The 25,602-nt window shown below is 35.8% G+C and overlaps 1 protein-coding gene across 1 annotated transcript in view; it reads left to right on the forward strand.

The window, feature by feature from the left end:
* TAOK1 (TAO kinase 1) overlaps positions 1–25,602 on the forward strand; it is a 158,793-nt gene that overhangs the window by 104,734 nt on the left and 28,457 nt on the right. The window contains exons 9-16 of the mRNA XM_025476299.3: positions 502–595; positions 2,702–2,783; positions 7,120–7,287; positions 8,841–9,044; positions 11,477–11,611; positions 19,107–19,343; positions 21,293–21,421; positions 25,314–25,517. Of these exons, the coding sequence (XP_025332084.1) occupies positions 502–595; positions 2,702–2,783; positions 7,120–7,287; positions 8,841–9,044; positions 11,477–11,611; positions 19,107–19,343; positions 21,293–21,421; positions 25,314–25,517 (1,253 nt within the window). The remainder of the gene's footprint in view (positions 1–501; positions 596–2,701; positions 2,784–7,119; positions 7,288–8,840; positions 9,045–11,476; positions 11,612–19,106; positions 19,344–21,292; positions 21,422–25,313; positions 25,518–25,602) is intronic.

Here is a 25,602-nt window from a genome sequence, read left to right on the forward strand (position 1 = left end):
TCTGAATGGGAGTTGAGGATTAGATGATAGTCATGTATCAGTATTAATGGCCTGATCTAATTGTGGTTCTTTAGTGGAAGATTCTTATTTATAGGAAATAACAGTAAAGTGTTTAGGGGTGGTAGGGCATGAGGCCAACAACTTAGTGTAAATCGACGCACTTGAGAAACTTTGTTGAGTTTTACTTGTAATTTTTTTTTTTTTGCTAAGACTATTTCAAAAACAAAACATTAAAAATTTTTTAAATTGAATTTAACTTATTTAATTTTTTTGAGAGAGGGAGGGGAGGCACAGAGGAGGAGGGAGAGAGAATCTTTAGCAGGCTGCACCCAGTGTGGAGCCCAACAGGCTCTAATCTCACAACCCTAAGATTATGACCTGAGCTGAAATCAAGAGTTGTGTGCTTAACTGACTGACCCCCTCAAAAAAATTTGTTAAACCATGTTTGCATGGCCCTTATATAATAAGCTCGTATTTTAACAAAGTTTCTTTCTTTTACAGCGGAAAGGAAGCCTCCTTTATTTAATATGAATGCAATGAGTGCCTTATATCACATAGCCCAAAATGAATCCCCTACACTACAGTCTAATGAATGGTGAGTATTCCTGAGACATATATAACTCAACATTGTATAAATTAAATACTTTGTTATAATGTTATTAAAATAATTTTATTTCAATTAGGTAAAGTATATTAGCTGAAGAAATATTAGATTGGTTTATTTTACCCTTATATTATGTTTATCTTCTATTAACATCTGCTATTCGTAACATATATGTAATTCAGTTCAGAAATAGATGATGCCATATGGAAGCAACACATATTGCTTTTTACAAAAATTTATATTTTATTTTTTTCTTTGAACTTTAGGAACACATATAACCCTGATTATATAATAAGTAATATATAATATATATTTAATAAATAGCATAATTTAAACAATATTTTATAACTAAAATACATAGATTGCCACAACCCATAGTGATATTTTATTAGGGAATGGTTTACAATTTATCAGGTATAAAACATAAATGATTTATCAGAATTATCAGGTAATTCGTAATTTGGGTTTTTTTTATTGTTATTATGATATTTATATTCCAAATGGTCTGTTACTCCATATCCTGGTGCTTCCTAGATTTGATAAAATTAAACTCATTTATGTAAAGAAGTCTATGGAGAACACATTGACAGTTTTAGAAAACTAGGGTTTTTATCAGTGATAGAAAATTTTAGTGTGTGTGTATTTAAGTGTATTCAAGTGTGTCTAACATTTGAAAAATTCTAGGGAGATATCAACCATACTAAATAAGTATTTTTATTTTTTTTTTATTTTTTATTATTATTTTTTTAATAAGTATTTTTAAATTGACAAGTAGATGCATAAATTAGTGAAACTCTAATTTTTTAAAGATTACATATTTAAGGTGCATTCATAGATCTTTGCTACCTATTTAGAGATATGTAGAAGGAATCTTTTGGCACAGAGTTTAGCATTATAGTACATATCATTAATAAATATAGTGAACACGGAATGTCTTTACACTGTTTGATATTTTGGAGGATTCAAAAAAAGAATTCTTGCCTACAAGGAACTTAAAATGTGAAAGACAAACACTGACAGAGTAATTATTACTTACTACTTTTCTCATTGAACTCTTATCAGTAACACTGTATAAAATAATATGTTGTAGACTTCTGATGTTTTAAAAAATATATTAATTGATTTTCTGGATTTAATGGAAGTTTTATCCATTTGCTTAGGAACATTTGAGTATAAAACTGCTCCCTCCAAAGCAAAATAGAGTGATATTCTAAAAATATATATAGAAGTTGACCCAAGTAGCAACCAAGAAAGAGAGGTGGCTTAGAGAAAAGAAAAAAAAATTGAAAAGAACATTATCTTAAATTTGAATGCAAAGAAGAAAAAATTGAGTTTCCTAATTTTGCCTCAATATAAAACAAGTCATGATATTTAAATATGTGGAAGTATGATTTTTAAAGTTTTTAATTTAAGTTCCAGTTATTTAACATAACCGTGTAATATTAGTTTCAGGTGTACAGTATAGTGATTCAGCATTTCCATACATTGCCCTGTGCTCATCATGACAAATGCACTCCTTAGTCTCTGTCTCCTATATCACCCATCCCCCAATCCACCTCCCTGCTGTTAACCAGCAGTTTGTTCTCTATAGTTAAGGGTCTGTTTCTTGGTTTACCTCTCTCTTTCTTTCTTTTTTTACATTTGCTTGTTTGTTTCTTAAATTGTGGGAGCAGGATTTTTAAATAATCTATGCAAATTTATCTTTGGAAAATGGTAAAGATTCATTGGTTGCTTTAGATAGCTTTTCATAGACATAAAATCTATAGTATATTGTATCTGCTTATTTTTTTTTGTATCTGCTTTTTTTATCATTCCTTTTCCATTACCCTTCCCACCAATAGGCACATGCCCTGATTTATGGTTGTGTTTTGTTTTGTTTCTAATTAAGTTTTTATTTAAATTCCAGTTAATATGCAGCGTAATATTTGTTTCAGGTATAGATTTTAGTGATTCAATATTTATATACAACACTTGGTGCTCAGACATGAACATGAATTTCCATGTCATCCTTGCACAAGATGCTAACTTCTCTGTATGGTTTGTGGATGTGTAAAAGGAAATAGCAATATGTTCACTTGATACTTTCCTTTACAATAGGTCTGATTATTTTCGCAACTTTGTAGATTCTTGCCTCCAGAAAATCCCTCAAGATCGCCCTACATCAGAGGAACTTTTAAAGGTCAGTTTTACTGGGACACCTGGGTGGCTCAGCTGTTGAGCGTTTGCCTTTGGCCCAGGGCATGATCCCAGATCCGGGGATGGAGTCCCACATTGGGCTCCCTGCAAGGAGCCTACCTCTCCCTGTCTGTGTCTCTGCTTCTCTCTCTGTGTCTCCCATGAATAAATAAAACAAACAAACAAATAAATAAAGGTCAGTTTTACTAAGTCTGTTTTCTACCCCTAAGTAATTATTTAAAGATGTATTTTATTCTTCTTTGATTTTGAATCACTATGCTCTACTAATTTTTACTAAAATTATGGGGATTGCTGGGTGGCTCAGTGGTTTAGCGCCTGCCTTTGGCCCAGGGCGTGACCTGGAGTCCTGGGATCGAGTCCCACGTCGGGCTCCTGGCATGGAGCCTGCTTCTCCCTCTGCCTGTATCTCTGCCTCCCTCCCCCTCTCTCTTTCTGTGTCTCTCATGAGTAAATAAAATCTTAAAAAAAAATTATACTAAAAAAATTTACTATAAAATAAAATAAGATAAAGATAAAATGCTAACTTTATATACTGTTGTCTATTGGAACTTTTCTCAGAGGCCAAGTATTTTCATTTGTGTTTTCAAAATTAAGTGCTTTACGATGTTTGGATAGAATATATAAATATTCCAGATAGTACCAATTGGCTGTTTTTATGTGCAAGAAAGTATTCATGAGTTATAACTCCACATTTTAATTCATGTGAAATAATGTCATATTTCAAAGTTAGTTAGTAAAACAGCTTAACTTTGGATTTAATTTTTATATCTGCCATATTTTATATGTTTATGTCCCACATTAAAATAATGTGAAAGAAAGAAATGTATATCTATATAAATATTGTGGGAGAAAAGAGTTTTTAAAAAATACATAATGATATCATGTTTCTGTTTCCTTTTTAGAAATCTATTTTTCTAACTTGGCATTGAAAATATTTTAAGAATCATGTAAATTCTTTCAGTTTTCAGTGGGTTTGGTTGCTTAATTTAAATACATGATTGGTATATGCTTTCTGTTCTCAAAAATTTATTTCATTGGAGTTTGACCATCTTATTGATAGCAATAATATTGTTGAACTTAATATAGTTCTTAAAACATATAGATAAGGCAATGGTAAGTAGGATTTGACTCTCTCTCCTTGTGCCCCTAAGGAATATTATTGATTTTTCCCTGTAAGATTTAAGTAGACTATTTTTACATGTCTGTTTTAGAACTTCAGACATATTCAGTTTATTTTCGCCAACACATCAGTTAAAGATACAAAGAAATTGAAAAGATCATATATATGGGGATCCCTGGGTGGCTCAGCAGTTTAGCGCCTGCTTTCAGCCCAGGGCATGATGATCCTGGAATCCCAGGATCAAGTCCCTCAAGTCCCACATCAGGCTCCCTGCATAGAGCCTGCTACTCCCTCTGCCTGTGTCTCTGCCTCTCTCTCTCTCTCTCTCTCTCTCTCTGTCTCTCATTAATAAATAAATAAGTAAATAATCTTTAAATTTGTTTTTAAAAACAAAAAGATGGTTGTGTGTGTGTGTGTGTGTATTATTTGCAACCACAGTATGTAGAAAACAATATAGTTTTAAAAATGTTTGTGGGATTCTAGGCAGTTAGTTCACTCAGTCTCAGAAATGAAAGCCTGAATAAATAGAAACTCATAATAGCAGAAGGTTTAGTATAACTATGAATTATTTTAGTGATAAATAAGTAAGATCTATATGTAGAAAACTATCAAACTTAGAAATTTAAGGTTTATTATTTTTGGATAAGAAGATTGAGTATCGTAAACAGTGATACATACCAAACTAAGGCTCAGGAAAAAGAAAAAATCTGACTCGCTTCTTATACTTGCCTTATATAGGCAAAAGAAGCTGTTTTGGTAATAACCCAACCCACCAGGGCCAGGTATTTGGTGATTAGATCCCAAGTCTGCATATAGTATTCATTTACCTGGTTTATAGCAGGAAAATGATAATGATAGGAAGTATCTATCAAGCACTTTTTTCCTTTGGCCTAATTATACTTCTGTTGCAGTTTATTATAAAAAGAGTTAATAGGAAAAAATTTAAATTTATGAAACTAAGAATTAAAAATTGGAAGTAACCATCCAAAATTAGGATAATGGTTAAACATTTTTAGTATAAATATTTGATGAAATAATCTATAGGCATTAGTTTATGAATTCAAAATAACAATACTTAGACAACAGTAAAAGTAGAATAAAATACTGTGTAGTTAAAATTCTTTAGAGAAACTTTTCAGGGGATGGCATCCATAGGCATTCAGAATGGTCTAGCATTTGGCATACTGTTATAGTCTTCCCTACAATAAAATGTCTAACAAAACTAGCCTGTCCTAAGCCCCTGGTAATAGAATCATTTACCTTTATACCAATAAAGTTGGGAAAGCACCAAAATCTGCATGTGCTGTACGCCCAGGCTGACTTTGAGAAGTTTTTTTTTTTTTTTAAGATTTTTATTTTATTTTTATTATTATTTTTTTAGATTTTATTTATTTACTCATGAGGACACACATACACAGAGAGAGAGAGAGAGAGAGAAGCAGAGACACAGGCAGAGGGAGAAGCAGGCTCCATGCAGGAAGCCTGATGTGGGACTCGATCCCGGGCCTCCAGGATCACACCCTGGACTGAAGGCAGTGCCAAAACGCTGAGCCACCCGCGCTGCCCCGACTTTGAGGAGTTTGTGCTATAATACCCACAGTTCTTACGAAGTTGCCTAAAACGAAAAACACATCAGCAGGGCCTATGGTGATTCCATGTGTGCTAAGTATGTTCTTGACAGGATCAAGTGTCTTTCCTTATTGAGGAACAGAAAATTGTTGTGAATGTGTTGAAAGTCCAAGAACAGAGTCAAAAACCTAAATAAAGGGGGCCCATGGGTGGCTTGGTCGGTTAACGATCCGACTCTTGATTTCAGCTCAAGTCTCAATCTCAGTGTCATGAGTTTAAGAAGCCCTGGGTTGGGCTACAATACTAGGTGTGAAGCCTACTAAAAAACAAAACAAAACAAAACAAAAAAACACAAGCTAAATAAAAAAATGATTCTTCTTTTGAGTAACAAAATTAAAAGGGAAAAGAAAAAAATTTTAGAGAAGAAATACATTTGAACTAAAAAGATAAGAGTATTACAGAATTCAAGTACATTTCATAGAACTCAAGGCAAAAGATGTCTTTCTGCAACCTAAATGCTAACTATGTATCTATAAAACAAATTTATATGTAGAAAATTTCTGTAAAAAAATATCAAAATATAGCAGTGATAATTCTAATGGTGGAATTGTTCTATTTTTCTATATTAGATAAGGTTAAGCTTGTTAAATGTTAGTGGTAAAAATTACAAAGTAGGGGCAGCCTGGGTGGCTCAGCAGGTTAGCGCCGCCTTCAGCCCAGGATGTGATCCTGGAGACCCAGGATCGAGTCCCACATCGGGCTCCTTGCAGGGAGCCTGCTTCTCCCTCTGCCTTTGTCTCTGCCTTTCTCTGTGTGTCTCCCATGAATTAATAAAATCTTAAAAAAAAAAATTACAAAGTATAATGGCTTTTAAGAAACTGCTAGTATTTTATGGAGTATTGTTTATGCAGCACCTAAAGGAACTTATAATACCCAAGTTTATGTTACATATAAATACATTCATTATATGTTACAAATAACATATTAATAAAACATACATTATATGTTACATATAAATACATTGAAACCTGATATAACTCAGAACTGAACATGTCTTTTCTATGAAATCAGTTCTAAGAATACATAAATCTTTATTTAGCCCTTTTTAGGGCTCTAATTGGACTTAATTCTTAGTGTTTAATTAGACTCTTTGATTATTTCTCTTTTTTTAAAGATTTTATTTATTTATTCATAAGAGACACAAAGAGAGGCAGAGAGAGGCAGAGACATAGGCAGAGGGAGAAGCAGGCTCCCTGTGGGGAGTCCAATGCGGGACTGGATCCCAGGACCCCAGGATCACAACCTGAAGCTGAAGGCAGATGCTCAACTACCTAGCCACCCAGGCACCCCAGACTCTTTGATTATTTGAACTCTGCATTTTCAGTTGGCCAACAAAAATAACATATTTCCATAAATTGTACAGGGGTAGTTATGTATGTCCAGAATGTATATGTGTAGATGGCAGTTTTGTAAATACAAGAAGTCAAAAGTGTAAGAATTAGATAGCTATAGATTATATGTGTTATCGTGATTACTTCAGATAGTAATTCCACTGTGAGAAAAGGATACATTTGTACTAATTGAAAAAATATAAGTTTCAATCTGACTTTTGCCTTGTACTCCTATTCAGCACATGTTTGTTCTTCGCGAGCGCCCTGAAACAGTGTTAATAGATCTCATTCAAAGGACAAAGGATGCAGTGAGAGAGCTGGACAATCTACAGTATCGAAAGATGAAGAAACTCCTTTTCCAGGAGGCACATAATGGACCAGCAGTAGAAGCACAGGAAGAAGAAGAGGTAATAACTTAGAAATGACTCACATTTTGAGCTCTGTTTCTTTATTGGCTTCTTTCCTTATACAACTTGTCTTACCACAAATGTTTTATATTAATGGTTCCCAGATTGTGTTTTCTTAACACTGGTCCTGTAAGATCCCAGGTAGAAAAAAAAAGTTTTGCATTCTTTAAACCCAACCCCTTCGTAGCGCTTATTGGTATAGTAAAGCTCTGCAATCTTTTACTAAAGAAACCTGTTCAACTTTAATTTAGTCCTCGTCAAATTTTTTGGATACTGAACCCTCTTTTGCCTTATTGTCGGATTCCATGGGACATGCTTTTGGAAGCATTTGAAATTATAGACTATGGAAATGGACAGTACTCATTCAGAAGTCTTTAGAATTACCAAGCATTATGCTCTGTCACCAGGGATACTTGATTCTTTTCAGTTCTGAATAATTTCCTTCCATTTGCACAGTTCTAAAATACTCATTTTACAGATGAGTAAAACAAAGCTCAGAGTAGTTAACTCATCATAGGTTCATTTGGGTTCAAATTCATGTATCTCTCACTCTCAAGGCAAAGTTCTTTCCATATTGCCTTTTAGGGAGTATGGAAGTTTAAATTTGCAGTAGAAATGTTACTCACAAGGAAATATACATTAGGAAATTAGGAAATATACTTTTCCTCTCAAGGAAATATACATTATTTTTGGAGCTTTTTTACTCTAAATATTTTCAGTTTTCTTTGCTCCTGTCAGAATTTATTGTTTTTCAGTAAGAGAGATCATTTTGCATTCTGAGACCTGGAGTAATAGTTTTTTTTTTTTTTAATAGTGCTACATAATTAATGAACTATAAAATATAGGACTTAAACATATATATAAATGTAAAGTATTGGTGCTTTTGGTTTTGTTTTTTAGTTCATACAGTAATCATTAGAAAATTATTTTGAGGGTGCAGTCAGTTAAGCATGGACTCTTGTTTTTAGCTCAGGTCATGATCTCAGGATTGTGGGATTAAGCCTCAGCCTTGAACTCTGGTGTGGAAGGAACATCCTTGAGATTCCCTCTTTCCCTCTTCTGCCTCTCCCATCCTGCTTGCATGCACACACCAGCATACTCTCCCTCTTTACAAAACAACAACAACAACAACAACAACAACTACTAAAGGTGGTTATTTATAGGATTTAAAAAAGATTGAGGCTTGTTTTAACTATGGGAATTATTGAGAAATGAGCAGAATCTCTCTATATACCACACATAAGATGTGTGGTAGAAATGGATTTCAAAAAAAAAATGTCAAGCAATTTAGAGAAAATGTTATGCTTCGGAAATAACCAAGTGATGAACTGAATTTTTGACACAGGTGGTTGGAATTTTTGTTATTTATTTGTTGATCATTTTTATTTGTTTTTCAGTTGGTAAACTTCCTGGCCTTGACAAGTACAGGAAGTTTCTCACGATAGACTTTTGAGTTTCTTTCTAAAGACTGTGTACTAAGCAGTGTGATAAGTGATTATAATTAGCAATTTCAAAAGAGACAGATATTTTAACCTAATGCTCTTTTCCTTTAGGAACAAGATCATGGTGTTGGCCGAACAGGAACAGTGAATAGTGTTGGAAGTAATCAGTCTATTCCCAGTATGTCCATCAGTGCCAGTAGCCAAAGTAGTAGTGTTAACAGTCTTCCAGATGCCTCAGATGACAAGAGTGAGCTAGATATGATGGAGGGAGACCACACAGTGATGTCTAATAGTTCTGTTATCCATTTAAAACCTGTGAGTATTTGGATTTCAGTGAAAAAACGTTCAACTTTGATAAATAATTTTCTTCAGCTGATTAGTTTAATTAGGAGATTGTCTTGGATGTTTCAGAAGTTTGGAACATTTTTAGGTAATTTATTTTAAAGTAGTAGGAGGCTGTTTTCCTAGTGTAATGTCTGCATTTGGGAAACTAATGTTTTGAAAATACTAAAAGAATATTTTTAAAATATCAGAAGAAAGAAATAAAGAAACACTACGTAATATATAATTTGAGTTAATTTCATGAAAATAAAGTATTTAAAAGTAGTAGGTATACACATTAAAGTCATGATAGTGGTTGTCTTTTAAAAGAAAGGGTTACAGTGGGTAATGATCAAAAGTGACTTGCACTGTCCATAATGTTTACATCTTTAAAATAAAACTAGGGCAGCCCTGGTGGCTCAGTGGTTTGGCGCCTGCCTTCAGCTCAGGGCATGACCCCGGGGTCCTGGGATCAAGTCCCACATTGGGCTCCCTGTGTGGAGCCTGCTTCTCCCTCTGTCTGTGTCTCTGCCTCTCTCTCTGTCTCTCCTGAATAAATAAATAAATAATATTTTTAAAAATAATAAAATAAATAAAATAAAATAAAATAAAATTAAATTAAATTAAATTAAATTAAATTAAATAAAACAAAACTAATTGAGGATCCCTGGGTGGCTTAGCAGTTTGGCGCCTGCCTTCGGCTCAGGTCGTGATCCTGGAATCCCAGGATCGAGTCCCGCATCAGGCTCCCGGCATGGAGCCTGCTTCTCCCTCTGCTTGTGTCTCTGTCTCTTTCTCTGTCTCTCTCTCTCTCTGTGTGTCTTTCATGAATAAATAAATAAAATCTTTTAAAAAATAAAATAAAACTAATTGCTAATAATTGTAAATTATTGGTTTAGGAGATAAATACATTATTCTTCACATTCTGAATACAGAATTTTTAATTTTCTTGAAAACATTTTGAGAGGTAACTTGTTTTTAGCAATAGGAATACTTCCTTTTTAACTTCACAGCTTACAGTATTACCTAAAAAATTTTTAGGCACAGGAACTAAAAGGTAGAACTAACCCAAGTGTTCATCAAGAGATGAATAGATAGATAAACCATAGTATATATGTACAGTGGAATATTACCCAGTTATGAAAAAGAATGAAATTTTGATACATACTATAACTTGAGTGATAATAAGCTGGATGCAAGAAGACAAATATTGCATAATTCCACTTTTATGAAATTTCTAGAATAGGCAGTTCATAAACCACGCAAAGTAGATTAGTGGTTACCAGGGACTGAGTAGAGTATAAAATGAAGAGTTTTGGTTAACAGATACAATTTCCATTTGGGTGATGGAAAAGTTTTGGAAATGGCGGTGGTTGCACAAGATTGGGAATATAATTAATGCCACTGAATTGTACATTTAAAAATGGTTGAACTGGCAAATTATATATATATTTTACTACACAAACACACATAAAAAGTGATTAAGAATGATTTAGTTATGGGACTCATGGGTGGCTCCGTGGTTGAATGTCTGCCATTGGCTCAGGTCATGATTCCAGGGTCCCAGGATAGAGTCCCACATCAGGCTTCCTGTGGGGAGCCTCCCTCTCCCTTTGCCAATGTCTCTGTCTCTCTCTGTGTGTTTCTCATGAATAAATAAAATCTTAAAAAAAAAAAGAATGACTTAGTAACAAAGATTATTCCCACAATTAGTTGGTTGCTGCTTAATTGACTTCCTCTTCAGTTAATAAACTAAGGCATATATAAGGAAAGACATCGTTCTTAAAATTTCTACAGTTATTTTTTGGTTACTTACTTCGGACAATGGCAGAAGTATTATAAATGTATTTTTAAGATATATTATTGCTGGGAATCCCTGTGTGGCTCAGCAGTTTAGTGCCGTCTTCGGCCCAGGGTGTGATCCTGGAGACCTAGGATGGAGTCCCATGTCGGGCTCTCTGCATGGAGCCTACTTCTCCCTCTGCCTGTGTCTCTGCCTCTCTCTCTGTGTCTTTCATGAATAAATAAATAAAATCTTTAAAAAAAAGAAAAGATATATTATTGCTTTGAAAACCCAAGAGCCAAAAAAAATAAAAATAAAAATCAAGAGCCTTAGAATAATTCATTTTTTCCTGCTTTTTAAAATAATTAATCCTTTTTATTTTCTGTATAATAAGTAGGATATAAATCTAACCTCATACATTTCCTGATCCTAAATCTGTTGTACTGTGGTATACACTGAGAGAATAATGTTTCCTGATTCTAATTATGTTGAAAAGAAAATGTCAGCATTCATAATTTTTGTTTTTTGCTTTTTAAAATTATGTCTTTAAGATAAATTGAACAAGTTATCTTTAAATTTTCTTGAAAGCTCAAGTGAACTGTATTTGTTCACCTGAAATAGTATTGTTTCTTTCTTTGTCTAGGAGGAAGAAAATTACAGAGAAGAGGGAGATCCTAGAACAAGAGCATCGGATCCACAGTCTCCACCACAAGTGTCTCGTCATAAATCACACTATCGTAATCGAGAACACTTTGCTACTATACGGACGGCATCACTGGTATGTTCTTCCCCTGATTAGAAATACATTTTTTATTTTGAACTGTGGCACCTGTACTAAAGAATAACTGTATCTTATTTTTTTGTATTTGAGGTTTATTTTTCAAAATACTCATTTAACATTTAAGTGCCTCTTATGAGAAAGATATACAGAATACTCTGAGATGTTAAACTAGTAATGTCTTCAAGACATACACAAATAACTAATGTGTTAGAATATATTAAATGCTTATGAGGGCTAGAAGGTACTAAATAGTAATTCAGATTACTTTTGATTTGAGGTATAAAGGAAATATTTATAAAACAAATTGTTTACGGATGCTTAGGTGGCTCAGTCACTTAAGCATCCCACTCTTGGTTTTGACTCAGGTCATGATCTCATGGTCCTGAGATCAAGCCCCAAGTGGAGCTCTGCGCTTAGCACAGAGTCTGCCTGAGATTCTTTCCCTTCCCTCTCCCTTCCTCTCTGCTCACACATGCTCGCTCGATTTCTCTCTCAAATAAATATAGAGATAGATAGATACGTAGATACATAGATATATAGATAGAATCAATCCTTTAAAAAATAATAAAAAATAAAACAAATTGAACTTTAATAGTTTGTTGATTTTAAGCATAGAGAGGAAGAAAAAATGTTATTTCTAAGAATTAACAGTAAAGAAATACTAAAGCTAACCAAAATGAGGGGAAATGTTCGGGAAATGGCGAGTAATTCAATTTAGTGTATTCAAAGTATAGTTCTTCTGATTTCCCAAATAACAATAAAAGTGGATTATGGGGGCAGCCCGGTTTAGCACCACCTTTAGCCCAGGGCCTGATCCTGGAGACCCAGGATCGAGTTCCACGTCGGGCTCCCTGCATGGAGCCTGCTTCTCCCTCTGCCTGTGTCTCTGCCTCTCTCTCTCTTTCTGTCTCTCGTGATTAAATAAATAAAATCTTTTTTAAAAAAAGGTGGATTATAAATGATGCCCTATTTGCTCAGTCAGTAGAACATGTGACCCTTGATCTTAGGGATGTAAGTTAGAACCCCACATTGGGTATGAGAGATTACTATTTAAAAATGGATCATGTGTCCTTCACAAGGATATTGTTTTAGTAGGCTACTTATTATCCTAATCAATCAGATAAGTAGGACCAAAACATGATAAAGAATACTAGGGATAAAAAGAAATTAAGATATCCTAGGAAAAGCAGGCTGTTAGAAAATCTAACAGGAATATAAAAGATATATCCGAGAGAAAAATTATCTGAGTTTATCAACTACATAAGCAGATTTTATAAATCCCATGCAGTGGCCCATGAATCTGTATGACATGGAATCAAGAATGTCATCCTCCATCCTGAGGAATCAAGTCATTCTTGCTATTCTGTAACATGTAAATAACTTTTTGAACAGAGCAAGTAGCAAAGATTGCTTGACTTTTTTTTTTCTCATGACTATTTTAATAAATATTAACTATTTATAAATAGTTAATATTTTAATAAATATTAATGACTATTTTAATAAATACCGAGAGAGGTATTACCTAAAGAGAGGCTAATTCGTGTGATTTTGTGACTTGGTATATATTAAATGTTTCTCAAACAAATTCTGTCCCAGTTTCTGGCTCCTTCAAATTAATTAGGGACACACTTTTTTTTTTTCCTGGAGTATAGTTACCATACAATGTTATATTAATGTCAGTGTACAACATAGTAATTTGACAGTTACATGCATTACTCAGTGCTCACCACAATAAGGATAGTCACCATCTGTCACCATACAATGCTATTCACATTATTGACTATTTTCCCTGTGTATACTTTTCATCTCCATAACTTGTTTATTTTATAACTGGAAGTTTATACCTCTTAATCCCTATCACTTATTTCACCCATCCCGCCATCCACTGGTTTGTTTTGTGTATTTTAAGTCTGTTGATTTTTTTTTAAAGATTTTATTTATTTAAAAAAAAAAAGACTTTATTTATTTATTTATTGGGGAGAGAGAGAGAAAAATAAAAAAGGGAAAGAGGGAGACTCTAAGGCGGACTCCATGCTGAGTATGGCCTGATGTGGGGCTCGATTCCAGGACCCCAAAATCATGATCTGAGCTGAAACCAAGAGTCAGATGCTTACCTGAACATGCCTGCCACCCAAGTGCCTCAAGAGTCTGTTGGTTTTTGTTTATTTGTTCATTTGTTTTCTGGATTCTACATGTAAGTGAAATCATATGGTACTTTTCTTTCTTTGATTTATTTCACTTAGTATAATACCCTCTAAGTTTATCCGTGTTGTTGCAAATGCCAAGATCTTCTTTTCTATGGCTAATATTCCATTTTGTATGTAATATACCACATGTGCTTTATCCATTCATTTATTGGTGGACACTTGGTTGTTTCCATATCATGACTATTGTAAATACTACTGCAATGAACATAGGGGTGTTTTTAATATCTTTTTAAATTGATGTTTTCTATTTCTTTTTTCTTTCTTTTTCTTTTCTTTTCTTTTTCTTTTTTTTAATTTTTTAAAAATTTTTTAAATTTATTTATGATAGTCACACACAGAGAGAGAGAGAGAGAGAGAGAGAGGCAGAGACACAGGCAGAGGGAGAAGCAGGCTCCATGCACCGGGAGCCCGACGTGGGATTCCATCCCAGGTCTCCAGGATCGCGCCCTGGGCCAAAGGCAGGCGCTAAACCGCTGCGCCACCCAGGGTTCCCTCTTTTTCTTTTTTTTAAGAGACAGAGTGAGGGGAGGGAGGGTCACAGGGAAGAGGGAAAGGAACTTAAGGCTTTTCTGGCCAGTGCAGAGCCCAGTGCAGGGTTTGATCTCAAATCTTGAGATCATGACCTGAGCCGAAATGAAGAGTTGGATGCTTACCCAACAGAACTTTTCTATTTTTCAGAGTTTTCTCCCCAGAGAGAACCCAGAGGGTTTTTCCCCCCCTTGGGTAAATAATAGTAGTGGAATTAATGGAACATAGGGTGTTTGTATTTTTTAATTTTTTAAGAACCTCCATACTGGGGATCCCTGGGTGGCGCAGTGGTTTAGCGCCTGCCTTTGGCCCAGGGCGCGATCCTGGAGACCCGGGATCGAATCCCACGTCAGGCTCCCGGTGCATGGAGCCTGCTTCTCCCTCTGCCTGTGTCTCTGCCTCTCTCTCTCTCTGTGACTATCATAAAATAAATAAAAAAAAAAAAAAAAAAAATAAAGCTCTTAAGAACCTCCATACTGTTTCCCACAGTGGGATCATGACCTGAGCTGAAGGCAGATGCTTATCCAGCTGAGCCACCCTGGCACCTCAGATGTTCATCTTTTTTTTTTTTTTTTTTTAATTTATTTATTTATGATAGGCACACAGTGAGAGAGAGAGGCAGAGACACAGGCAGAGGGAGAAGCAGGCTCCATGCACCGGGAGCCCGACGTGGGACTCGATCCCGGGTCTCCAGGATCACGCCCTGGGCCAAAGGCAGGCACCAAACCGCTGCGCCACCCAGGGATCCCAGATGTTCATCTTTTTAATATTGATTTGTATTGATTTGTATATGTTCTTTATAAAACCTGTTTATGGGGGGCAGCCCCGGTGGCGCAGCGATTTAGTGCTGCTTGCAGCCCAGGGTGTGATCCTGGAGACCCTGGATCGAGTCCTACGTCAGGCTCTCTGCATGGAGCCTGCTTCTCCCTCTGCCTGAGTCTCTGCCTCACTCTCTCTATATCTCTATGAATAAATAAATAAAATCTAAAAAAAAAAAAAACCTGTTTATGGTATTATATCTCGTGTATGTCTTGCCAATATTTTTTTCTTCATCTGTAATTTACCTGTTCTTTTCCTAGATGATGAGAAATTAAAATTTTTTAGTTTTAAAATCAATTATAATAATCCAATTAAAAAATTAATAAAGGAGGGGCACCAACCAACTGGGTGGTACAGTTGGTTAAGCAACCAATTCTTAGTTTCAGCTCAAGTCATGATTTCAAAGCAGTGAGATTGAGCCCTGTCTTGTGCTCAGTGCTGATTCTGCTTAGAATTCTTCCTCTCCCTCTGCCCCTCCTCACTACATGCTCTCTCTCTATCTATCCACCTCCCCCAAAACAAAGTTTTTTTTTAAGTGCATAAAACGGGGTGCCTGACTGGCTCAATTAATTGTCTGACTCTTGATTTCAGCTCAGGTCATGATCTCAGGGTTGTAACATGAGATCAAGCCCCAAGTCAGGCTCACACTGGGTGTGGAACCTGCTTAAGATTCTCTCTCCACACCTCCTCCCTTAAAAAAATGAATAAAGGTCTTGAAATAGACATTTCTCCAAAAAAGGTATACAAATGGCCAATTAGTTATTAGGGAAATGCAAATCAAAACCACAATGAGGGACTACCTCATACCCACTAGGATGCCTTTTTAAAAAAAGAAAAATAGGGACACCTGGGTGGGTCAGTGGTTGAGCATCTGCCTTTACCTCAGGTTGTGATCCCGGGGTTCTGGGATCAAGTCCTGCATCGGGCTCCCTTCAGGGAGCCTGCTTCTCCCTCTGCCTGTGTCTCTGCCTCTTGTCTCTGTGTCTCTCATGAATAATTAAATAAAATTTTTCAAAATAAACAAAGATAAAAAGAAAGAAAAATAGTTATCAGAGAGCATACAGAGAAAGTAGAACTCTTCCTGTATGTTTCTGGTAATATGTATGTAATAAGAGTGTAATTGTGTATATGTAATACAATTGTAATATGATTCAGTTTCTGTGGAAAATAGTTGACAGTTCCTCAGAAAATTAAACATAGAATTATCATATGGGGATCCCTGGGTGGCGCAGCGGTTTGGCGCCTGCCTTTGGCCTAGGGCGCGATCCTGGAGACCCGGGATCGAATCCCACATCGGGCTCCCTGCATGGAGCCTGCTTCTCCCTCTGCCTATGTCTCTGCCTCTCTCTCTCTCTCTGTGTGACTATCATGAATAAATAAATAAAATCTTTAAAAAAAAAAAAAAAAAGAATTATCATATGACTCAGCAATTCTGTTCTTACATATATACCCAAAGAATCAAAAACTGGTATTCAAACAAGTACATGTACACACATATACATAATAGCACTATTCACAATAGCCATATCCATCAGCAGATGAATGATAAATTATGGTATATACATACAATATAATATTATTCAGCTATAAAAAAAGGAATGAAACACTGATACATGCTTACAACATGGATGAACCTTGAAAACATGCTAAATGAAGGAAGCCAGGCATAAAAGTTATATATTATATGACTATATGAAGTATCCAAAATAGATATGACTCCATAGAGATAGAAAATAAATTGGTCTCTTCCCAGGAGAGACTGGGGATTTTCTTCTTAAATGATAAAAACATTTTGTAACTAGATAAATATGGTACTTGTATACCATTGTGAATATACTAACTACTATTGAGTTGTTCACTTTGAAATGATTAATTTGGGATTTCCGGGTGGCTCAGTCAGTTAAGAGTCAGACTCTTTCAGCTCAGGTCATGCTCCCAGAGTCCTGGGATCCCACCCCCACATTGGGCTCTGCACTCAGCAGAGAGTCTACTTGAGGATTCTCTTCCTCTCTCCTTGCCCTTCCCTACACTTGCTCACACACTTGTGTATGCTTTCTCTAAGGTAAATAAATAAATATTTTTTAAAAATGATTAATTTTTAGGGGCACCTGGCTGGCTCAGTTGGAAAAGCATGTGACTCATGATCTTGGGTTTGTAAGTTTATGCCTCACATTGGAGGTAGAGATTATTTAAATAAATAAAATTTCAAAAAATATCAAATGACTGAATTCATATATATATATATATATATATATTTAAAGATTTTATTTATTTATTTATTCATGAGAGACACAGAGAGAGAGAGAGAAGCAGAGACAGAGGAAGAAGCAGGCTCCACGCAGGGAGCCCAATGTGGGACTTGATCCCGGGTCTCCAGGATCACGCCTTGGGCTGAAGGCAGATGCCCAACCGCCGAGCCACCCAGGCATCCCATGACTGAATTCATATTATGTGAATTTTACCTCCTTTTAAGAATCTAGTTTATACATTTTTTCTTCCAAATTTTTATTTAAATTCTAGTTGGTTAACATATAGCAAAATATTGATTTCAGGAATAGAATTTAGTGTAGTGCGTGGGTGGCTCAGTTGGTTGGACATCTGCCTTGGGCTTGGGTCGTGATCCTGGGATCCTGGGTTTGAGCCCCCCGTCAGGCTTCCTGCTTGGTGGGAAGCCTGCTTCTCCCTTTCCTCTCTGCTCGTGCTTTCTCTTGCTACCTCTGTCTCTGTCTCTCTCAAATAAATAAATGGAATCTTTTTTTAAAAAAAAGTAGAATTTAGTGATTCGTCACTTAAATATAACACCCAGTACTCATCATAACAAGTGCCCTCCTTAATCCTCATCACCCACTTAGCCTGTCCCCCAATCATATCTCTCCATCAACCCTTAGTTTGTTCTCTGTAAAGAGTCTCTTATGGTTTGCCTCCCCTTCTCTCTTATTTCCCTTCCCATATGTTCATCTGTTTTGTTTCGTAAATTGCACATAGGAATGAAACCATACAGTGCTTGTCTTTTTGACTTATTTTGCTTAGCATAATACACTTTAGCTCGATCCACATTGTTGGGAATGGCAAGGCTTCATTATTTTTGATGGCTGAGTAGTATCCCTGTGTGTGTGTGTGTTTGTGTGTGTGTGTGTGTGTGTGTGTGTGTATGTCTGTGTGTCTGTGTGTGTATCATGTCGTGTTTAACCATTCATAAGTCGATGGACGTTTAGGCTCTTTCCATAGTTTGGCTATTAAATTTTTTTCTTTATAGCCAGTGCCTTTTGTGTCCACCAGGAAATATTTGCTTACCCCAAGATTTTGATGGTAGTCCATGTCTTCTTTTGCTTTATGATTCTGAGTTTTATGTTTCGGTCAGATGATTCTTTTCAAATTAATTTTTTAATAGAGTGATACTGGAGTTAAGGTTTATTTTTTATACAGGGAACCAGTTGTTTCAACAGGATTTGGTAAAAAATACTTTCCTTTTTAAAATTTTTAAATTTTTTTGCTTTTTTTAATTAACCTGAATTTTTGGTAGAAAATCCAGTTGACTGAGTATATGTGGATCTGTTTCTCAATTTTATTCAATTCCTTTTATCTAGTCAATCTGTCCTTAACACCAACACTGTACTGTTTTGATTGCTAAAGTGTTTGTCTTCCAACATTTTTTTTCTCCTCAAGATTGTTTTGGACCTTCTTGGCCCTTTACATTCCCACATAAATTTTAGAATCAAGTTGTTTATTTCTTCAAAAGACCTGCTGGAAATTAATTAATTAATTAATTAATTAATTTATTTATTTATTTTTACCTGCTGGAAATTTAATTGAAAAATACTAACTGGAATCTCTTAAATTTATTGCCTGCTTTGTTAATAACAGAGTGGTCTAAAATGCTTTTGAAAGAAATGTTTTGCTTTATTTTGTTCTTTTCTGTCAATCTTTTGTATGTCTAGGTTACAAGGCAAATGCAAGAACATGAGCAGGACTCTGAGCTTAGAGAACAGATGTCTGGCTATAAGAGAATGAGGCGGCAACATCAAAAGCAATTGATGACTCTGGAAAATAAGCTAAAGGCTGAGATGGATGAACATCGCCTCAGATTGGACAAAGATCTTGAAACTCAGCGTAACAATTTTGCTGCAGAAATGGAGAAACTGATCAAGAAACATCAGGCTGCTATGGAAAAAGAGGTAGCTGTTTCACTATTATTTGTTCTAGCTTGTGACCATCCCAGAATTAACCAAGATAACATATTGATGTTAGAGTATCTCTTTCCCAGAACCAAGCAAATCAATTGGAGAAACATTTATTTAACATGTATAATTCCCAGTACTGGGTCTGGGAACCAATAGACATGGGATTATTTCTTCACACTTGGTAGATTTATAGTGTCACAGTGGGTAAGTCAATCATCTGTTCTGGCCTCAGGTACTCTGGTTATCTGAAGAGTTTGATAAATCACCCATTAGTAACTTGGTTCAGATCTCAAAATATCACTTGTGATTCCTTTCTCTGTATATTTTTTGGAAACTGTCCTTAAATTTATAGTGGCATTCTTATATCAGAGAATAATTGAAGATTAATATAGAGGGAATGTTAGAGATTACAAATTATTCATATTAAGGTTTAGCCCATTTGTTTATTTACAGATAAGAGTCATTCTACTAAATGATAAAAGCGAATTTTTTTAGTATTCTTATTATCTGAAACCTTTTCTTATTAAGGTTTTTGATGTCCCATCAGTTTCATTTTATTTTGATAATCATTTCTGTCAAGTAAAATGTAAACTTCTCAGTAAGTTTACAGGATATCTTCAAATATGCCTGGCTAGTTCCACATTGAGGCATTAATTCATAGCTATCCTGTTCACCCTTCCCCCCCTAAAAGAACCATTCCCTTATAATAGTAGAGAATTTAACAAAATAATTTATTGTATAAATAAACAATTGATTTTGAAATAATTTGGTGAAAGAATTATCCTGTTGTTCATTGGATAGTATTTTTTAATAACTTAGGAAGAGGTAGATGGTAGCATATTTAGGAAAGCAATTCATGAAATGAGATGTAGAATGTGGTTAGAATTCTGTTTAAAATATATATATGCAAAAAATATATATACATATATAAAATAAAAAATATATATGCATGGAAAAAATTAGGAAGGGTATATACCAAAATGTTTATATTGGTTATCTCTGGGTGCTAAAATCGTGTAATATTTTCCTTCTTTGTGTTTTTCTATACTTCCTAAATGTTCTACAATGATACGTGTTGCATATATCATCAGAACTAAGGAGTGCCTGGCTTGGCAAGAGTTGGAATTATGACTCATGATCTTGGGGTTGTAAGTTTAAGCCCCATGTTGGGTGTAGAAATTACTTAAAAATAAAATCTTAAAAAAGAAATTCAGTATGATACATATGTCTAACATTCAATATTTCCATATCAATATATAAATAAAAGGTCAAATTTTAATTTAAAGATGAAAATATTACATTATTTTGTATACAAATCAACAAAGATAAGTCATGTTCGAATCATATTTGTAGATAAATGTGTGTTTGGTTTTTTATTGGAGGGAGGACATACTCCTATTAGATGGAAAAGAAAAAAAAGGTGAAAGCATTCTGACCCTGTACAAGATCAACATTGTAAAGACAGGTGGCTCAGTGGTTTGGCACCACCTTTGGCCCAGGGCGTGATCCTGGAGACCCAGGATCGAGTCCCGCGTCAGGCTCCCTGCATGGAGCCTGCTTCTCCCTCTGCCTGTGTCTCTGCCTCTCTCTCTCTCTCTCTTCTGTCTCTCATGAATAAGTGAATAAAATCTTGAAAAAAAAATTTTAAAGACAAGTTCCATTTTATTGGTTCTCTGAAATTCAAGTAAGGATGCTAAGTACTTCAGAAACGAGTATTGCACATGTTAACTGCCAAAAATTTAAATAAAAATTAAAAATAAATAAAAATTTTAAAGGATGCTGAGTAATAAGTATAAATAATTTGTTGGATATTCTCTTTTTGGTAATACTTATATTCATTTTCTGTTCATGGGGAAAAATAGTATCCTTGGTAATGTGTATTAAACTGCTGCTTTAAATCTATCAACCTAACTAATTTGGTCCTTTTTTAACTTTTTCTATAGGCTAAAGTGATGGCCAATGAGGAGAAAAAATTTCAGCAACATATTCAGGCACAACAGAAGAAAGAACTAAACAGTTTTTTGGAGTCCCAGAAAAGAGAATATAAACTTCGAAAAGAACAGCTTAAGGAGGTATTTATTTTATAAACATTTTATTTATTTTATTTTATTTTATTTTATTTTATTTTATTTTATTTTATTTTATTTATTTTATTTATTCATAAGAGACACAGAGAGAGAGAGAGAGAGAGAGATTGAGAGAGAGGCAGAGACATAGGCAGAGGGAGAAGCAGGCTCCATGCAGAGAGCCCATGTGGGACTCGATCCTGGGACTCCAGGATTATGCCCTGGGCCGAAGGCAGGTGCTAAACCACTGAGCCACCCAGGGATCCCCAAGATAAATTTGTCTTATGTTGTTTGTCACCATGAAATGTGTATCAGTTTGAATGAAGACATTATTATAATCAATAACTCTTCAATGGACTGAGATCCTCAGTTGAGGAGCCCTAAGAAGAATCCTTTGAAAACATAAGTTATTTTATTTAAGGTAGCTTTCTTAAGCACCTATTTAGTAACTGACTGATTCGAAATAAAAATATGTGAGCTGTGAAAAAAAAGCCACACATTTCTTTCTTTAAAAATAAACCGTTCCGGGATCCCTGGGTGGCGCAGCGGTTTGGCGCCTGCCTTTGACCCGGGGCGCGATCCTGGAGACCCGGGATCGAGTCCCGCGTCGGGCTCCCGGTGCATGGAGCCTGCTTCTCCCTCTGCCTGTCTCTGCCTCTCTCTCTCTCTCTCTCTCTCTCTCTGTGACTATCATAAATAAAAAAAATAAAAATAAAAATAAATAATAAAATAAACCATTCCTTCCTGCATGAAGCCTGCTTCTCCCTGGGCCTGTGTCTCTGCCTCTCTCTGTGTGTGTGTCTCTCATGAATAAGTAAATAAAAAAATCTTTAAAAATTTAAAAAATAAAGAATAAAAAATAAACCATTCCTAAAAAAATAAAAAATAAAAAAAATTAAAAACCATTCTTGGGCGGCCCCAGTGGCTCAGTGGTTTAGTGCCACCTTTGGCCCAGGGTGTGATCCTGGGGACCTGGGATCGAGTCCCAATTTGGGCTCCCTGCATTGGGCCTGCTTCTCCCTCTGCCTGTGTCTTTGCCTCTCTCTCTCTCTCTCTCTTTCTGTGTCTCTCATGAATAAATAAATAATATCTTAAAAAAGTAAAAACAAATCATTCCTGGGGTGCCTGGGTGGCTCAGTTGGTTGGTGTCTGACTCTTGCTTTCAGCTAGGATTGTGGTCTCAAGCTCCATGCTCAGCAGAGAGTCTGCATGAGATTCTCTCCCTCTGCCCCTTCCCCATTCACATGCACATTCTCTAAGATGAATAAATCCTTAAATAATTCTTTAGGTGTATAGTGCATGTGTGTGTGTGTGTGTGTGTGCATTCAAAATCATGATTCTCAGTATAGAGGAAAGGACATAGTAGACTTTTGGTGGGGAAATTTCCTGGCAGAAGATTTTGAGAAAGGGGCACCTGGGTGTCTCAGTGGTTGAGTATCTGCTGTTGTCTCAGGTTGTGATCTGGGGTCCTGAGATTGAGTCCTGCATCAGGCTCCCTGCGGGGAGCCTGCTTCTCTTTCTGCCTATGTCTTTGCCTCTCTCTCTCTCTCTGTGTCTCTCATGAATAAATAAATAAAATCTTAAAAAAAAAAAAAGATTTTGGGGCAGCCCAGGTGGCTCAGCGGTTTAACACCACCTTCAGCCTAGGGCCTAATCCTGGAGACCCAGGATCGAGTCCCACGTCGGGCTCCCTGCGGGGAGCCTGCTTCTCCCTCTGCCTGTATCTCTGCCTCTCTCTCTCTCCCTGTGTCTCTCATGAATAAATAAATAAAATCTTTAAAAAAATAGATTTTGAGAAAGACACCAGGTGATTCTCAAGAAACAAAACAGAGGATAACAGGGGAAGGGAAGGAAAAATAAAAGAAAATGAAATCAGAGGGAGATAAACCATGAGAGACACTTAAATACAGAAAACAATTGCTGGAGGGAAAGGGAAGAGATTGGGGTAACTGGGTGATGGGCATTAAGGAGGGAACATGATACAATGAGCGCAGGATGTTATTTGCAACTGATGAATTACTGAACTCCACATCTGAAATTAATGATGCCACTATTTGTTAACTGAATTTATAAGTAAAAAAAAAAAAATACCAGGTGATTCTCTGTGTGCCTGTATTACTCTACACTACTCATGTAGTGTGTGTACATATACACCCTTATTTGAGAACTACTAATTTATCTGCTTTTTATTTTTATGTGTTTGAATATCTTATGAATTTCAGTTATAAAGAATTGGTCTCTTTCTTGAATAACAGGAAGGACCATAAGGTTAGTATCTCTGAAAAATCTGTTTAGACTTAGGAAAGATGACTGATTTGTATTCTCTGCAATATTGATGGCTTTTTATGGGTTGAAAATATACTAGTGGGATCTCTGGGTGGCTCAGCAGTTTTTAGTTCCTGCTTTCAGCCCAGAGCATGATCCTGGAGTCCTGGGATCGAGTCCCACATCAGGCTCCCTGCATGGAACCTGCTTCTCCCTCTGCTTGTGTCTCTGCCTCTCTCTCTCTCTTCCTCTCTCTCTCTCTCTCTCTCTGTCTCTAATGAATAAATAAAGTCTTTAAAAAAAAAAAAAAAGAAAATATACTAGTATTAATTTAACATCCTAGAGTTTGCCTGGGTATATGATGAATGTTTTCATCTTGCCCAATACAAACATGTTTTCATGTAGATAGTTATTGAGATGATACTTAAAATGCTATAGAAAAGCATTGTTTTTTATTTGTTCATGGTTATTAATGCTTAGTATTAAATACCACTTCTAAAAAAGGTCTCTATTCTCCCATGGTTTTGTTGATTTTCCATTTAATTTCCAAGTCTTTTGGGACGCCTGGGTGGCTCAGTGTTTGTCTGCCTTCGGCTCAGGTTGTGATTCTATGGTCCTGGGATCAAGTCCTGCATCAGACTTTCCCTAGGGAGTCTGCTTTTCCCTCTGCCTATTTCTGCCTCTCTCTGTCTCTCTATGAATAAATAAATAAAATATTTTTAAAATAATAATTTCCAAGACTTTTATATTGAGTACATCCATAATCTTGCCAAAAGCTTGATTTTTAGAATGCTAAAAACCAAGTGAGACATAACTGTATTTTATTTTTACTTTTTTATTTTTATTTTTTTAAGATTTATTTATTTATTCATGATAGACAGAGAGAGAGAGAGAGGCAGAAACACAGACAGAGGGAGAAGCAGACTCCATTGCCGGGAGCCCGACACAGGACTCGATCCCGGGACCCCAGGATTGCGCCCTGGGCCAAAGGCAGACGCTAAACCGCTGAGCCACCCAGGGATCCCCCCCAACTGTATTTTAGCCTTAATTTTAATTTATATATGATTTCTACCTGAAAACACTACCTTCTATCTCTTCTTGGGAATGATTTAAAGAAAGATGTTTTATTTCATTTACTTCATTATGTATTTTTGAATCATCATAAGTGTAACTGTGCAAAGCCAAAAGGTATGCATGTTTTCTAATGTACTTTTATCTTTCCCTGTCCTAATTCACTGGTAACTCAAGAAGAAGGAAACTATTACCTGCCTCCTGAAGGTCAGTGCCCTGCCTGAGCACTAGAGAGGACACAAGTTAAATACTGTGTTTTAAATTTACCAGCTACCGGGCAGTCCCGGTGGCGCAGCGGTTTAGCGCCGCCTGCAGCCCAGGGCGTGATCCTGGAGACCTTGGATCAAGTCCCACGTCAGGCTCTCTGTATGATGCCTGCTTCTCTCTCTGCCTGTGTTTCTGCCTCTCTCTCTCTCTGTCTCTATGAATAAATAAATAAAATATTTTTTAAAAACCCTCTTAAAAAAATAAATAAATAAATTTACCAGCTACCAAATTTTATAGTAACTGTATTCATGTAGTCAATTTTTATGTATTTTAAACTGAGTTTTTATTTTGCTAGGAACTGAATGAAAACCAGAGCACCCCAAAAAAAGAAAAACAAGAGTGGCTTTCAAAGCAGAAGGAGAATATACAGCATTTCCAAGCAGAGGAAGAGGCTAATCTTCTTCGACGACAAAGGCAATACCTAGAGCTAGAATGCCGTCGCTTCAAGAGAAGAATGTTACTTGGACGCCATAACTTGGAGCAAGACCTTGTCAGGGAGGTATGTTTGAATGGTGTGATATCAGAAGTAGGTCTGCCACATCCCAGTTGCAAGGCCTTTGCACTCGTAATTCCCTTGGCCTAAC

The sequence above is a fragment of the Canis lupus genome, chromosome 9 (assembly GCF_003254725.2).
Source record: "Canis lupus dingo isolate Sandy chromosome 9, ASM325472v2, whole genome shotgun sequence".
Classification (NCBI taxonomy): domain Eukaryota; kingdom Metazoa; phylum Chordata; class Mammalia; order Carnivora; family Canidae; genus Canis; species Canis lupus.